Source organism: Muntiacus reevesi, chromosome 5, assembly GCF_963930625.1.
Source record: "Muntiacus reevesi chromosome 5, mMunRee1.1, whole genome shotgun sequence".
Lineage (NCBI taxonomy): Eukaryota > Metazoa > Chordata > Mammalia > Artiodactyla > Cervidae > Muntiacus > Muntiacus reevesi.
This window is the reverse complement of record NC_089253.1, coordinates 31525064-31539639: the sequence shown is the minus strand read 5'-3', so window position 1 is coordinate 31539639 and position 14576 is coordinate 31525064. Positions and strand designations below refer to the sequence as shown.

Below are 14576 nucleotides of genomic sequence, written 5' to 3'. Positions count from 1 at the left end.
AAAGTTACCATAAATACCCCAAATCCTTGCTCATCCTTTCCCAAGTCATTCCAAAGAGAAGAACAAAGGTGGAGCTGTTAGATTTGCTGCCACTAAGTGGGCAGTCAGGGCAGCAGGAGCAAGACTTGCATTTTATCTTCCTTGGACAGCCCCATACAGCCCGTGGAGTGTGTTTCTCGATAGCATTCACTCCGTTCAGAGCCTCGAGCCTGGTAAGTCCATTTTAAAAGAATAACATTTCACTGGAGAGACTCAGGAAGGGGACAGAGTGTGGCACAAATAAAGTTTCAATCTATTCTTCTCACCGCGGCTGTTCTGTGCTTCCATACAGATAAGATCAAATGCAGAAGGCCTCGCTCCTATAGCCCTGAAAGTCTGTCCACTGGCAGTAGGTCTGCCAGATCCACCGGCCTTTCAGTCATGTCCAATTTGGCCACCACCCTCCAGATGCGGTCACTAATTCCTGCAGACCTCGCCACACTGCCAAGAACCAAAGATAGCACAGCGACCCTGGCTATGGACGGTAGGGATGGGATGTGGGCTCTGGGTGCTTTAATCTATTTGCTTCTCCATTTATACATGGATTTTAGAGAGAGGCTTCCCAGCTAGTGCAGTTGGTAAAGAATCTGCTGCCAATGGAGGAGATGTAGGGAAACCCAGGTACGATCCCTAGGGCTGGAAGATCTCCTGGAAGAGGAAATGGCAACCCACTCCAATATTATTGCCTGAAGAATCCCATGGACAGAGGAGCCTGGCCAGCTACAGTCCACGGGGTCGCAAAGAGTCGAACATGACTGAGCACTCATGCACCCTGTACCTTCCTTTGGACAGAGGGGTGGTTTTGGAAGGAGAAATGCTTTGCCAAACTCTTGACTGTACAAACTGTTTCATTCACACCAAGGAGTGCATTCCCTCTGAAGGGACATAGAAAGATAGAGCTCCCAAAGTGTCAGGTTTTTGTCACAGTACCTGAAAGCAACATTTATACATTGCAACTATTCTGCAGAGAAAAGAAGAATGTGTGGGCTGTTAAGAGAGGCTGAACAAAGCACCTGCCACCACAGTTGTCACTGGAGAGTAATGCGGTCCAGGTTAACCTCTCCAAACCACAGGACGACCATCCATCACCCCTAACAGACAGCGCGCTGTGTGATTACCATGGTAACAGGTCTCATTCCTTCCTAACCATCCCTGACACCACACATCAAAGTTTTAAAATCAAATCATGGTTAAAAATGGTTTAAAATCAAATCATAAAGAGAACTCACCAGCTTATGTGCCAACATCCACATGATTCTTCCCAGCTAAGAAGATACGTTTTTTAATACAGTTTTGGATTCTTTGGACATTCACCAATGTCCCTAGACAAATTTTAAGTTAAACTGTTAATAGCAATGACCACTGGTCAAAAGCCAAGGGTGGCATATCATTTGAGCAGATAAATAGCAAAGCAGGATGCAATCAAAGGCAATTTACTGGGATTTTGAAAACATCATTAAGAAAGAGAGGAAAGAACCTCACGACTCTTGCTTGCATGATCAATGACGGGTATTTAGAGAAAATAAACACACAGTTTATCAGCAATTCCCTCCTGCCTCCAAGCCCAACTCAGAGCCCATTTATTCAGATGCCAAAGAATTACTTGGGGGAACAGCAGTTATCTTGGTGATAAACGACATCCCCATCCAGCCAGGGTAGGTGAGTGAGATCCAAAACCCAATTTTAGAAGCTGCTTTGGTTGTTTCAGGATGAGCAGTACATACATGTCTAATTATAAAGTTCTTCTTTCCCTACTGTGAGTCTGAATACAGGAAGCTTGTATTTAAAAGTTTCTGTTTCAGGATAGAAAGCTATTAAGAAAACCATCAAAAGTCCCCAAGATCAAGAGGTGTATGAATATGTGGAGTCTCCTCTACTATCATTTTCAAAGTTTATACTATAGAAAATTTCAAACATGCAGAAAAGTCCAGAAAATAATGTAAGGAACGTTTTTGTGCCCGTGACCAAGCTTTGTCCAATATTTATGCCTGGCTATACTGACATTAGGCCTTTTCTTTTCCTTAATAAATAAATAACTACACAGGAAAGTAAAAAATCTCTGTGCAACCCTCCCAATTCCATGCACCTGCTTTCCTAAACAATATAACAGTATCAGTCTGCAGGTTCTCCAGCATTATACACATGGTATCAATCTACAACTTGTTTTTCCTCAGCCTTGTATTTCTAAATCTTATCTATCTTAATACAGTTAGGTCTGGGACATCCATTTTCACGATTCCTTAGTGACGCAGTAGGAAAAAATCTGCCCAGAAATGCAGGAGACAGGAGACGAGGTTTCGATTCCTAGGTCGGGAAGACCCCCTGGAGAAGGAAATGGCAACCCACTCCAGTATTCTTGCCGGGAAAATTCCATGGACAGAGGAGCCTGGTGGGCCACAGTCCATGGGGTCGAAAGGAGCTGGACACGACTGAGCACACACGTGCACACACACACACACGTTCATTTTCATTATTGCATGAATTTAGCTGCATGACTATAATGCACATGTTTTTTTCCTCTGAAGGCAGTTAAGACTGTTTGAGATTTTTCACTAGCATAAACAACGGAGACATGAACATTCCTCTCCCAGGGTCCCGTTGCCCACATGCAGTGATTTCTCGGGGCATAAACAGAGGTGGAAGCGCCAGATTGAGGGCTTCTGTGTGTATGTGCAGTTTCAGGTGCTGCCACATGGCTCCCAAAGTAATTGTACCAAACAACAGTCCCACTGTCAGGGGACGAGAGTGCCTACTGTTCGCACCCTTGTCATCAAGCGATAGCATCAGACTCTTTCATGCTTGCTTGTCTGATGGGTATGAAACGGTACCTCGTTTTCATTTGTGTTTTCCTGATTACCAGGAAGAAAAGTCCTTTTCATGTTCACTGGACATAGATCTTCATTTCTATGAACTGCCAATTTTTCTACTTGCATTTTTTCCTTTTTTTTTAAGCTGTCTTTTAAAATTTATTTTGGGCTGAGCTGGGTCTTTGTTACTTTTCGTGGGCTTTTCTCTAGTCGCAGCAAGCAGGGGCTACTCTCTAGTTGTGCAAGGGCTTCTCATTGCAGTGGCTTCTCTTGTTGCGGAGCATAGGTCTAGAGCTTGGCCTTCAGTAGTTGTGGCACATGGGCTTAGTTGTTACCTGACATGTGGGATCTTCCCAGGCCAGGGATGAACCCAGTCCCCAGCATTGGTAGGCAGATTCTTATCCACTGTGCCACCAGGGAAGTCCTACTTAGTTGGTCTGGAAGAAATGTTTATATATTCTGTGACTTTGGGAAAGTTACTTATTTCTCAGCTTCCCATTAGAAAAGTAGAGATAACATCTCTTAGGAACAATCGGAAGCAGATCAAAAAGCACTGAGTCCAGTGCCTGTTACAAGTAGAGCCTCAAAACAAGTCACTATTTCCATTACTGTGATGAAGATGAAGAATGAGGTTTAGAGTGTGCATTTGTAGCCTTCCTCCCCAGTTCACAGCTCCTTTGGGATAAATGCTGTAGGACTCGGGAAGGGGACTCTGAGCATCTCTTACTCCAACTTCCCCTAGATACAAGAACATATCAGGATTCTGTTGTTTACAAGTTTCTATGAGGAACGTGTGCAGTGCTGATTCTCCCAGACAGAGCTTAAACGAAACATCAAAGTGACACATCCTCCAATCTACAAGTGACTGTGATCTTGTCTGCAAAAGGACCATGATCCTGAATTTCAAGTACCTGCATGAAAAGGGAGGAGGGCAGGAGGTGGTAGAAGCTGGAAGGTAAGGCAGTGCTAGAGACCTATTGGTGTTCCTGGGATGGAAGCACACCTTGACTTCATGAGATGCCACCAAGCCCAAGGCCTCTGCATGTTCCTCACATAAGAACAGCAAAAAGACAATCATCCTATCACGTATCAAACACAGAAGTGTTTTTTTTTTTTTCAATAGTGACCAAAACTACACTGATATTACCTCGGTTGGCAAGCACTCTATGAAAATACTTATCTATCCCTGCTATCCAGAAGCACATGTTTCTAAAGGCATGGTGGTGAGCTATAGAGATGCAATAAAAAGGAATCACGTAAGCCTCTCTGCTCAGACTCTTAACATATTTAATTTTGTGCCCAGGTTGGCTTCTACTCAGTTGCATCTTGGCTTCTCCTTGGAGAAGAGCCATGTTCATCTTCATGAATTCTGCCAGGGGAGTCAGGAAGCGTTTACAGCTGACCTCCAGGCCGATCAAGAAGTCCTGACATCAGCTTCAACCGGTGACTGGCACCTCATCTCTCCCTCCAGATTCAGTTTCAACCGGCACTCAAGAAACCAGAGACTTTCCTCAGTGACCCTATTCCTGCCTTCTGCAGAGCAATCATGTGTAAGCGTCAACTCCAGCCCAAATATAATTAGACCCTCTTCGGATATCTATCTGGGTGTACTGCTTTCTTCCTTAAATGTGTGCCAAGTTTCCGCTTCCAAGAAGTTAAATCGCCATATAAAAATGCCCTGGTGATGATAAGTAATTAGACACTGTAATGGAAAATTAACTGTGTTTTTATTTAGAGCATTCATTTTAACAAGACATTTCTTTTTCTAACTGTTATTAAACTGCAATAAAAATAAATTAAATTCTGAGGGTTTGCAAGGCATTTCTGGCGAAAAACAAACAAACAGCTCTCCTCCTGGACCAAGAATATTTCTGATTTTATTAATGTCACTAAGTTGATGCACGGTCCTGGTCTGAACCCCACTCTTGATCAATCCTAAGGCCAGTTCTAATCCTGTCATCTGTGTTACAGAAGGAGAAACAACCACTCCAACATCACAGCAGCTGAAACGGAGGCAGGCATGCCGGGTGGGACGGAGGGCCTTTGCCTCACATGGGAAGTCTATACCCGAAGGTTCTCTATTTTTCTTTCTCTCTTTCCTCCTCTTTGTTGTACTGTTCCCAAAAGACCTGCAGCCCAGAGATTTGCAACAGGCCAGAGAGCACCTGTTGGTTTTGGCAAGTTCTGGGTTAGAAGGGGGTGAATCTAGCAGAGTCGGGGGTCCATGAGAAAAACTCCACCATCTCAAGATCAGAATGGACACTGAGACTCCCCAAGAGAATGCAGAATGAGGCCTCTATCTATCCATCTATCCAAAGCCCCACGGCCTCTAATCATATTCCAGCTAAGAGGTCAGCAACGGTGTCACCAGGGGACCCAAAGTGTCTTCACTCTGCATGGATGAGTGGTGAGTGCGGCCTGTAGGCTCCAACACCAAAGTCCCCAGGCTCCTACAAAGAAGGGTGATTCTGGTCCGTGCCCCGCCTAGCTGCCACCCCTGATCCTCCTCCTCCTGACCTCAAAACCAAGTGCAAACAGCACCTAAAATGCCCTGGTTCACACGGGCTCAGTCCTGCACTGTGAGGCCTAAATGCCAGGCAGGGTACTGTCGCCAAGCTCTTCCCCGACGGGTCCCCAGGGAAGTGTCTAAGTAAAATCCGCATTGGTCATTTCCTCTCCACACAGGGACAGAAGATTCTTAGAAGCCACCTTTGGGTCACCCCTACGGTCATCCTGAAGGACACTGTGCTACATACAAGACAGAATCAAGTGGCTTCAAGAGTTTCAAAGAAACCTACTCTTTTTCTTTGTCCCTATTCCATCTCTTTTCTCATTTTCATCTCTCTTTACAATCTCAACAACATCTTACCACCCTTACTGCTTTTTACATAGATTTCTTGGATGTAAAAATGTAACAATCTTTTCATTTAGATTTCCGAGGTATGTTAAAACTAGCAACTGTATGCTATGCTGGGATCACAAATTCTATTTTCAACCCAGAGGTACAACTGACACTGTAGGAAACTGATTTCATAAAAGATTTATTATACATACAGGGTCAGTTGAGCTGCATTTAAGGAGGTTAATGTGACAATTTTGGTGCTGATAATACCCTTCAGGTGGAGCTCAAAGAGAAAATTCCTGATGGTAAGCAAAAGGATTTAATTGTCATGTGTGCGTGCTCAGTCGCTTCAGTCATGAAGTTCAGTCATCTCCGACTCTCTGCAACCCTGCCAGCTCCCCTGTCCATGAGATTCTCCAGGCAAGAATATTGGAGTGGGTTACTATGCCCTTAATGTCCACAACTCTAAAGTGCCCGAACAGACTTCAGAGGACCACAAAGAAAGCTAGGCAGTGGCTCTACAGGTTCTTCAGAGAAAGGTTTAACATATCCCCACTGTTAGTCAAGACTTAAAATAAACTTAAAAATAATGGAACTGCCCTCACCAACCAAGTGTAAATATTTGTTGAATTAAATTACTGAGTTAAATGACACTGAAGATTATAGACTTTTGGAAAGGCATTTTTAACTTGCTAAATTTGGAATCACTTTCCCATTTCCTATTAGAAAAAGCAGAACCAGAGAAGAAACTGCTAATAAACTCCTTAAAACTGACTCCTAAGGAATCCCTTTAGCCTCTCTATTTAGCAGAGGTGTTATAAAATTTAAAGAGAAAAGAGACGACAGCTGAGGATCCCAAAAGAGCTCGATATCCCAAAAGAGCTCCGCTCCAAATATATTCTGACCCTGAGTCCTCTACCACATGCATTCCTCAGTTTATTTACCCTGAGAATGGGAACAGGAAAGACAGAGATGAGTAATTGCTAATAAAAGCCCATTTGCCTCTGGCAGAAATACAAATGCCTGTTGATAAAGACCATTTTACAAACCCACAGTTTAAATTTCTCCATCAACATCTCAGGGCCCAGCAGCCAGGCTCCCAAGATCCAACGGGCTTGGGCTCTAATTTTAAAAAACTGAGCTACAATTTGGGGACTCACTAGAGCCAACTCATGAAGCAGCAGCCAGCTCCCTAACTCCCAAAGAAGTCATCAACATGTCCACACCTCATTTCATTCTTAACCAGGATGACACTCAATCTTTATGATAAAAAAATGAACCCAAGGACACCACCCAAAAGAACTTGTTTCTCTTAGACCCACCAAAGAATAAAATGTTCTCAAAGCCACCTCCTAAGATAAACACCCTTCCCCACATGCCCCTTTAATTGACTGGTTGACTGTCTCTTGGGTGCGACTGTGCGGATTTATCCCGGGTGTGTAACTGAGTTGGAAAAATCTTCCTGAGTTCTGAGTACCCTAATATGAAAGACAGCAATGTACGGTGCAGGCTGAAAGTACGTTTAAGCTGTCTTATGTCACTGATGTGACCACAGCACTTTTTTTTTAACTTTTAATTTTGTACTGGGTATAGTCAATTAGCAGACAATGTTGTGATAGCTTCAGGTGAAATGAAGGGTCTCAGCCATATAATACATGAAACTCTTCTCCATATTATGTAGCAGCCTGGATGGGAGGGGAGTTTGGGGACTTTGCAAAAAATAAAAGTATGTCTACTTGGGAAGCTTGGTCTGTGATTGATATGTTTCCTTCCAGCTCTAAAACTCACCAGGCAGCTCTATAAGACTGACCACTGAAGGTCCCGGAGATAGTCAACAGAACCCAGAGAAGAGAAAAGGAATTAAACTACAGGTTTCAGTAAGATCACTAAAAGTCATATAGTGGTCACGAGTTGTAAAATGTTCAAATATCATAGTCAGCTCCCCCTAAATGTGAGTGTCCAAGACCTAGGGTAATTCTAATTATAAATATCAATAATTATAATGCTATATGTAATTATGCACAGTACACTGGTTTCTCAGTATCCTCATATGAAAACTCTTAGGATAAATTGCAACAACTCATTTTTGTGATAAAAGTTACTCATTTTTTCCAAACACTCCTCAAATTTAGAAACTCTGCCCATTTCTAAAGATCAAACTGAAACAGAGATTCTTCCAAAGGAACCGTGACGATACCTCTGCAATGTTCTGTCCTGAGAAGCCAGTTCAAGCGACTCTCCCACCAAGAAACAGTCATCACAACCAGAAAAATAAAACAAGGCACCAGAGAGTTAAATATGATATCATACACTACAAGTCATATTTCGCTTCAATCACTGTCAACATTCTAATATTCATAAGAGATATCACTGGTTTCTAAATGACAATATCGTTCCCCTCTGAATAAAGATTACTGTTATCAGATTTTAAAATACGAACAACATGCTATAAACTCAATTCTAAACATGTTCCACATTCATCAATGGTCGGAATAACAATTTTTTTTTCAAATGGAGACTGAGTTATATAATTTTAAATTTAATAACAAATGTTCCTTTAGTTTGGCTTTAAGAAAAGGATTGCTTCACTCAGTATCTATTATATGATGTAAGAGATCTATTAGGAAACTTAAATCCATTTAGAGATTGCTTTCTAAAACTAAACTTACTATATTTTAATAAGAAAAGACCTGTTCAAACAGTTTTTTTGAAGATGAGTATTCCGTCAAGGTTAGGGTATCTAATAATAAATTACTGTCAAGCGATTATCTGCCTGATGAAAAACGTTTCCATTTCTCATTTTACTTGAATACATGCTCTTCTGCCTAGGAGATCGGTATCATAAATTGACATTTGGATTGCTAAATCTAAACAACACAGATTGCTTAATTATGTAGAGGCTTTTAAAATGCTGTAACTTTTTCTCTACAATTTTATGTACTTACTGTGGAGGGTGGTCACTTTACTATCTTAGTTTTCATTATTTTATCTGACAAAGTTCACTTCTCTTAGTTATTTAAATCTTAAAACAGCAAAACCAAAGGATGAGACAGTTCAGTAACTTTAATTCCAATTTATGCCTTTCACTTGATTTGAACATTTTATTCATTGGTTCCACCAAAAGTGCTAAGGTATTTATTTCTATCCTATATATACATATGTATATATAGTTTCACTATGGATGCCAGCAACTTACTGCTGTTTTTTTCAATAAAAATTAAGTTCATCCAATCTAAGATTTGTGAACCTGAATATTACTGTTAAAAGCAAAACTTTCAAAGCGTGGTATTTGCAAAGCCTTTGAGAAGTCGTTAATGGTATTCCCATGATCTAATACATGTAAGGCTTTAACTGTAATCGTAAACCCACTGAAAGCTTATGATCTGAAAGGATGGACTATTGTAGCCAGTTTTCTTGGGTTTAATTCCACTGGCCAATCCCAGTTTCTGTATTTTAAATCTCAACTAAAGCAAAATCATAACACACTTTTCAAAACAACAACCTAAAGAAATCAAGAGCGGGAATGATAGGGAACAAACGTCAGTGCCAACAACCATGCTTCCCGACAAACCATCAAAGAACATCAAGAGCACAAGACTGAGCAAAACTTTTAGTTTGTGAAATATGTGCAATTCACTCTTAACACTCATAAAAGTACATATGAATCATTGTATTTTCCTCTGATTTATGTCCCGCACAAGGTTCAATAAAACACAGAACTTACTCAGCCTCAACTGAAGACTGGATCATTGTTTTTGGAGGCTATTTATTACTCTTTTTCTGGCATGATTTCTTCTCTGGTCCAACTCTGTGACTGCTAAAAGCCAGGAAAAGCTGCCTTCAAGTCAACGCATGGTACAAAGTCACTAAAAAGTTTGCAGGCATCAGTCTATCTATGCCAAGGTGCTTAGGAGAAGCTATTCTGCTTTGTCCTAGGGAACCCCAGGATGCAAAGTCTTTGCAGGGTTCACGGAGATTTATGATTAAAACAGATCCTCTCTTTTTCCTTTAAGGGATTTGAGTTTTTTCAGGAAATGATTCCACATGCTCAAAACAAGGTTCAGCCTACCTCCTCTCTTCAAGATCTATGTGAACAATTCATCCCAGGGTTAATGCACAACAGACACACAAAAGTAAAAACAACATCAACCATATCTGTCTTGTTTCTAAAATTTCTTCTTCATTTCTTATTTCATAAATTTCTTGGCTTTTGAAATTCAGTATTTCAAGTCTTGCTCTGGGCTATCAGACCTAACTCCACCTTACAGACAAATTGTATTTTACAAAGGAGTAACTGAATAGAATACTCATTTATTACCAAACACATGTAGGAACAACTTGGTTGTGAAAGAACTTTACTGTATCTATTCACACACTTATTTACTGATTTCCCTAAAGAGCCCATCAATGGAGCCAACAGAAAATGTAGTATTCCAAGCATTGTGTACCAGCAGTTGGCCCGAGTATTACAAAATTGTCTTTAAAAACCACTGCTAACACTTCCCTTTACTTTTTCAATGTTAGTACAATTAAATTCATTTATTTCATATCACCCATGCAACAAACATAACCTCAAAGGGTCTTTCAGTTTGGAAATACTGAACTTTTTGCCTTCAGTTGAAGGCACAGTCAACAGGTTTCTTTGATTAAAAAAAAAAAATTTTTTTTTTTTTGCTATACCCACGTTTGGATAGTCTAAATCCAAATTATAATGATTTCATAATTATAATACCAGGGCACTATGAAACTTGGAGCTTCTCTTAAAAAGTAAAGTTTTTTTTTTTTAAATACCTTTGGATTTATTTTCTACATAAACCTACGACTTCTAAAATATATTTATTAAGTGCTCTTTATCTTTCCCAAGGGTCTTAGCTCTTATGGAGAAAGGAAACCAGACCTGAGGGCTGTTTTTATTGTGAGCATTGTTTCCCACTCGCTTAGAACTCAGGGGGCTGACCTCAGCTTGCCGCACAACGCCACACTTTCCAGTACTACTTCCCCAGAAGGCGATCCTTTAAAGCAAACTTCAGTGGATCCACGATTTTTCTGGGAACCTCAGGATACTACTGATTTACACGTAAAATTCTCACTGGAGACAGGAGGCGGTTGGACGAGTTAACTCAGGTGAGAACACCACCACTTCCTGAAACAATGATTTAGGCGCTGAACCAGGTCAGCCTTTTGTGCCCGAAAACAAGCCTTTTCTGCCGGAAAACCACAGCGGCGCGGGGAAGAAGGAAGGTTCTCCTGCCGGCGGATCCCAGGCGCTGCGGAGCCGCTGTTTCTCCGGGGCGCGCTACCGGTGACTGCGTTTCCAACCTGGCCATCGACACCTTGCGGGGCCTTTCCCCAAGCTGCAGAGGCCTCTGCCATGCTAGCCGCGGAGAAGCCTAGTCCCTTGCAGGGGCCCAGAGTTCCCGGCTTGCTTCCTCTCGCCCTCGGGTGGGAGAACAGAGTGGTCAAGCGCCCGACCCCGGTGCCAAAGCTGCCGCACCCCATGGCGCCCCCGCGGGCCGTCTTACCGGTACAGGAATGCAGGGGCTTCGGTCGCACGATCAACGACGGGCACACGGAGTACAGCGAAAGTTTCTCAAAGTAATCGCAGGTCTCCTTGGAGAGGATCTCGTCGATCATGAAAGTCTTGTAGCGCCGCCTGGCTGCTTTGAGTTGGCCGGGCGAGCTCAGCCTCAGCTCCGCGTGGCAGTGCATGGTGAGCCCGGTCGAGCGCCCGCCAGCCGGGGCCGTGGGGCTGGCGCGCCGGCGGGGGCCTCGGCCCGGCTACTCCGCGGCCGGGAGGCGGCGGGGCTCAGGAGGGGTGCGGAGGGGAGGCGGCACCGGGCGCGCCGGCCGCGCGTCTAGACCCACCCGCGGATCAGCATCTTCGCGGAGCCTTTTGGGGACATCGCAGCTGTCAATCAGCGCGCGCTTCCTGCGGGGTCGGGTGCCGAGCTGCGCCGAGGGCTGGCCGCCGAGGGGCGTCGGCGCCCACCCCGCCCAGCCCGCCTGTGCAACCGGGCGCCTAGTGCCTGCCGCTCGCGATCGCCTCCTCCCGCCTCTCAGCGTCTAGCGCTCTTCTGCCTGCCTATTTTAAGACATTCTCTTTGGCTGTCCTCCCCGCCCCCCTCCCGGGACGAGCTCCAGGTGTGTGTGTGAGTGCAGTGTGCGCGCCTGTGTGTGCGCGCGGTGCGGGGAGCGCGCGCCGCCCCCGCCTGCCGGCCAGGCCTCGGCTGGCCGCTGCCCCCGCCGAGTCCCGCGCTCCGGGCATGCTGCGCTCCGGGTCCGGCTCCCATCGCCAACACCCAGCCGGCCGGCACGTCCTGGTCTGTTAGTAGAAAGAAGGGGAGACCTCGCCGTGGCTCCTGAGACTGCGGACCCCAGAACCGGCGTCCCCCAGCATCTGGTTCCCTCCCCATCTGGACTTCCGGAGGCCGTTTCCCGAGGACCAGGGCATCCCTCGCGTTCCTTAGGCTCGCAGCCCGCGCCCAGCCCGCGCGCTCCAGCACCCGGAGTGTGCGCTGGGATCGCGAAGTTAATGGTTCCGCGGAAATCCCAAGCCATCAATGACCCTAGTGCTGTCCGTTATCCCACCAGTAAACTTAAAAAAAAAAGGAATCAGTAAAAACATGTGTTCTTTTTTTATTCTTTAACTCTGTTTATAAACCTTTTTTCGCCTCCAGGAGGGCCAGCGGAGCGTGACTACCGGTGCGGCTGGTCCTCGGGCAGCCGGCCCGGTGGTGGCTCCTGGAGCCGAATACTCGGGCACCGCAGCGTTTCTCCCCCAGGTCCCTGGAGACGCGCAGGGATCGGGCAGTCTCGAGGACACGCGTTCATGAAGTGTTTTGTCTTTTCCCTCCTGGATGCCTAACTTCCGAGTCTATTCCAGTTAGTAGCTGAACGAACTTTTCTTTTCAGTTGAAATTGTTGGGCGAGGGGACCCCACCCAGCCTAGGCACCCAGACTGACAGTCCTTCTGCCGGCATCCTCCCCGCGCGCCCGCGCTCGGCAGAAACTGTCGGTGCTGCCAGTTCCGCGCGATTTTGTCTGGGAAAAGGTTTGTGTGGGGCCGGAAGGGGTATTAAGAATTACAGATGCGGATGGCCTTCGCAGAGACCGAGTTTGTGGCTGGTGACATCTCGCGGTCTCTATCGCGGCGGGCTCCCCGCGGAGCTGCTTGTTCCGGGGCCCAAGTCGCCGCGAAGCAAGTGAACGCGCGCGCCTGGGCGAGTGGTTCGACTCCGAGGGAAGCGCCACGACTGGAGAACTAATAACGAAGCACTTAGAAAAAAAGTAGTAATAAACCGAATTATAGCCTTACATTAGACGTGGCCCGCTACGCGCCTTTGAGGAACTTCATTCCCAAAGTGTTTGCGTGCACCCTGGCTCCCCTCCGCCCCTCCCCTCCAATTTAATACAATTTTCGTTTATTCTCATATCTCCTTATGCTCATTCTTCTCCCCCCCGCCCCCGGAGAGACAGCTCGAGGGCCCGTGGGAGCTGCGGCCACGTGTCCGGGTGGCGGCGCGCGTCCCGCCCCAAGGCCTGAAGGTCGCCCTGCTGGGTCCCGGTGCGCCCCCGGCCGTGGTGGCGGGTTCCACGGCCTGTCCGCTGCCGGGAACCGGGCCGAGGATGCTCCGGGCTCAGTCTGGGCAGCGCCGCCGGGCGCCTTCTGAACGCTGGCGGAGCAAGGACACGCTGCGCCACGAGCTGGGGACCGTCCCAGGGGTGCGGCGTTGAAGCAGAGGACATTTTTGGGTGCGGAGCTAAATTTCCTGCTGTAAAGTGCAGCGCTGTCTGCGGCGACGAGAAACTGTACGGTGGGAGCGGAGGGCGCGGCGTGGGGGGGCGGTGGGGGGCTCTGCATCGCACCCAGCGACCCTGGCGAGGGATCGAGCGTTAACCGCTTGGACCCCCTGTCGGGCTTTCACGGAACGCGCGCGCCCTTTGGCCCCTGTCTTTTCGTCCACCTCTTGCCTCGTCCTCCCCTGGCCGGCTCTTCCTGGCCCTTCCACCGCCACCGTCCCTTTCCCCCGCTTGCGCCCATTTCTCCTTCCCCCACGGTTCCCAGCCCTTCGGGCCTCCTCTGCTCGAGCGAACTCCCGCTTCTCCCCTTCTCCCCATCTGTCAGCCTGATTTCTTTCTTTCTTTCCTCTCTTCCTTTCCTTGCTCCTTCTTGTCCTCTCTTCAGACCCGCATCTGCAGCCGCGCTCCTGTGCCCCTGCATCGCCGCTCTGCCACCCGGACGGCTGCGGGTGGCTCGCGGGACTGGACTGCCCCAAAGCCCCAGCCGCCCGGTCTGGGGGAACCGGCCTCGCCTCTACCCGCCGCGCCCTCCAGCCCGCGTTCCTCCCGGCGTGCACTCGACCACTGCACAACGTTCGCTCCGACTCTCCCGCAACTGGTCCTGCCACTGGAAATCTGCAGCGTATCCAAATAGCTACATAATAAATTAAGTAATAATTCTTGGACTTTCCGTCTTTTCTATTTTCTACCACAGACGCAAGAAATCTCAGAAGGGGTCTGACAGCACAAGTCTCCAGGTTGAGTGGAGAGGGATGCCCGATCTTGGAGTCTGGAGCCTCCAGCTCTGTGTTGTTTATAATCAAAGACAAGCCTGTTTTCTCATTTGTACATGACCATCATAATATCTATTTCACAAGGTTGGCATTTCATGATCCGTGCCCTTTTTTTACAGCTCTTGACTTCAGTGAGAATGCCCAAGGCACCCCATCCCCTCCCTCCTTCTTTGCCTGAAAAAGCAATTCAGGGCCCATCTCATATGTCACCTCTCAAAAAATATCCCCCACTTCTCAAGACTGTGGTTGCTGTTGCTATCTTAGGGGTTTCTTTACCAAGTTACTGTTTTCTGTGTGTTAATTTCACCCACTGAA

General features: G+C 46.4%; 1 protein-coding gene across 1 annotated transcript in view; it reads right to left on the bottom strand.

Moving 5' to 3' along the window:
* BARX2 (BARX homeobox 2) overlaps positions 1 to 11734 on the bottom strand; it is a 75298-nt gene extending 63564 nt beyond the window's left edge. Inside the window, exon 1 of the mRNA XM_065936634.1 lies at positions 11211 to 11734. Coding sequence (XP_065792706.1) covers positions 11211 to 11397 — 187 coding nt within the window. The 5' untranslated portion in view covers positions 11398 to 11734. The remainder of the gene's footprint in view (positions 1 to 11210) is intronic.
* Between the last annotated feature and the right edge of the window lie 2842 nt (positions 11735 to 14576).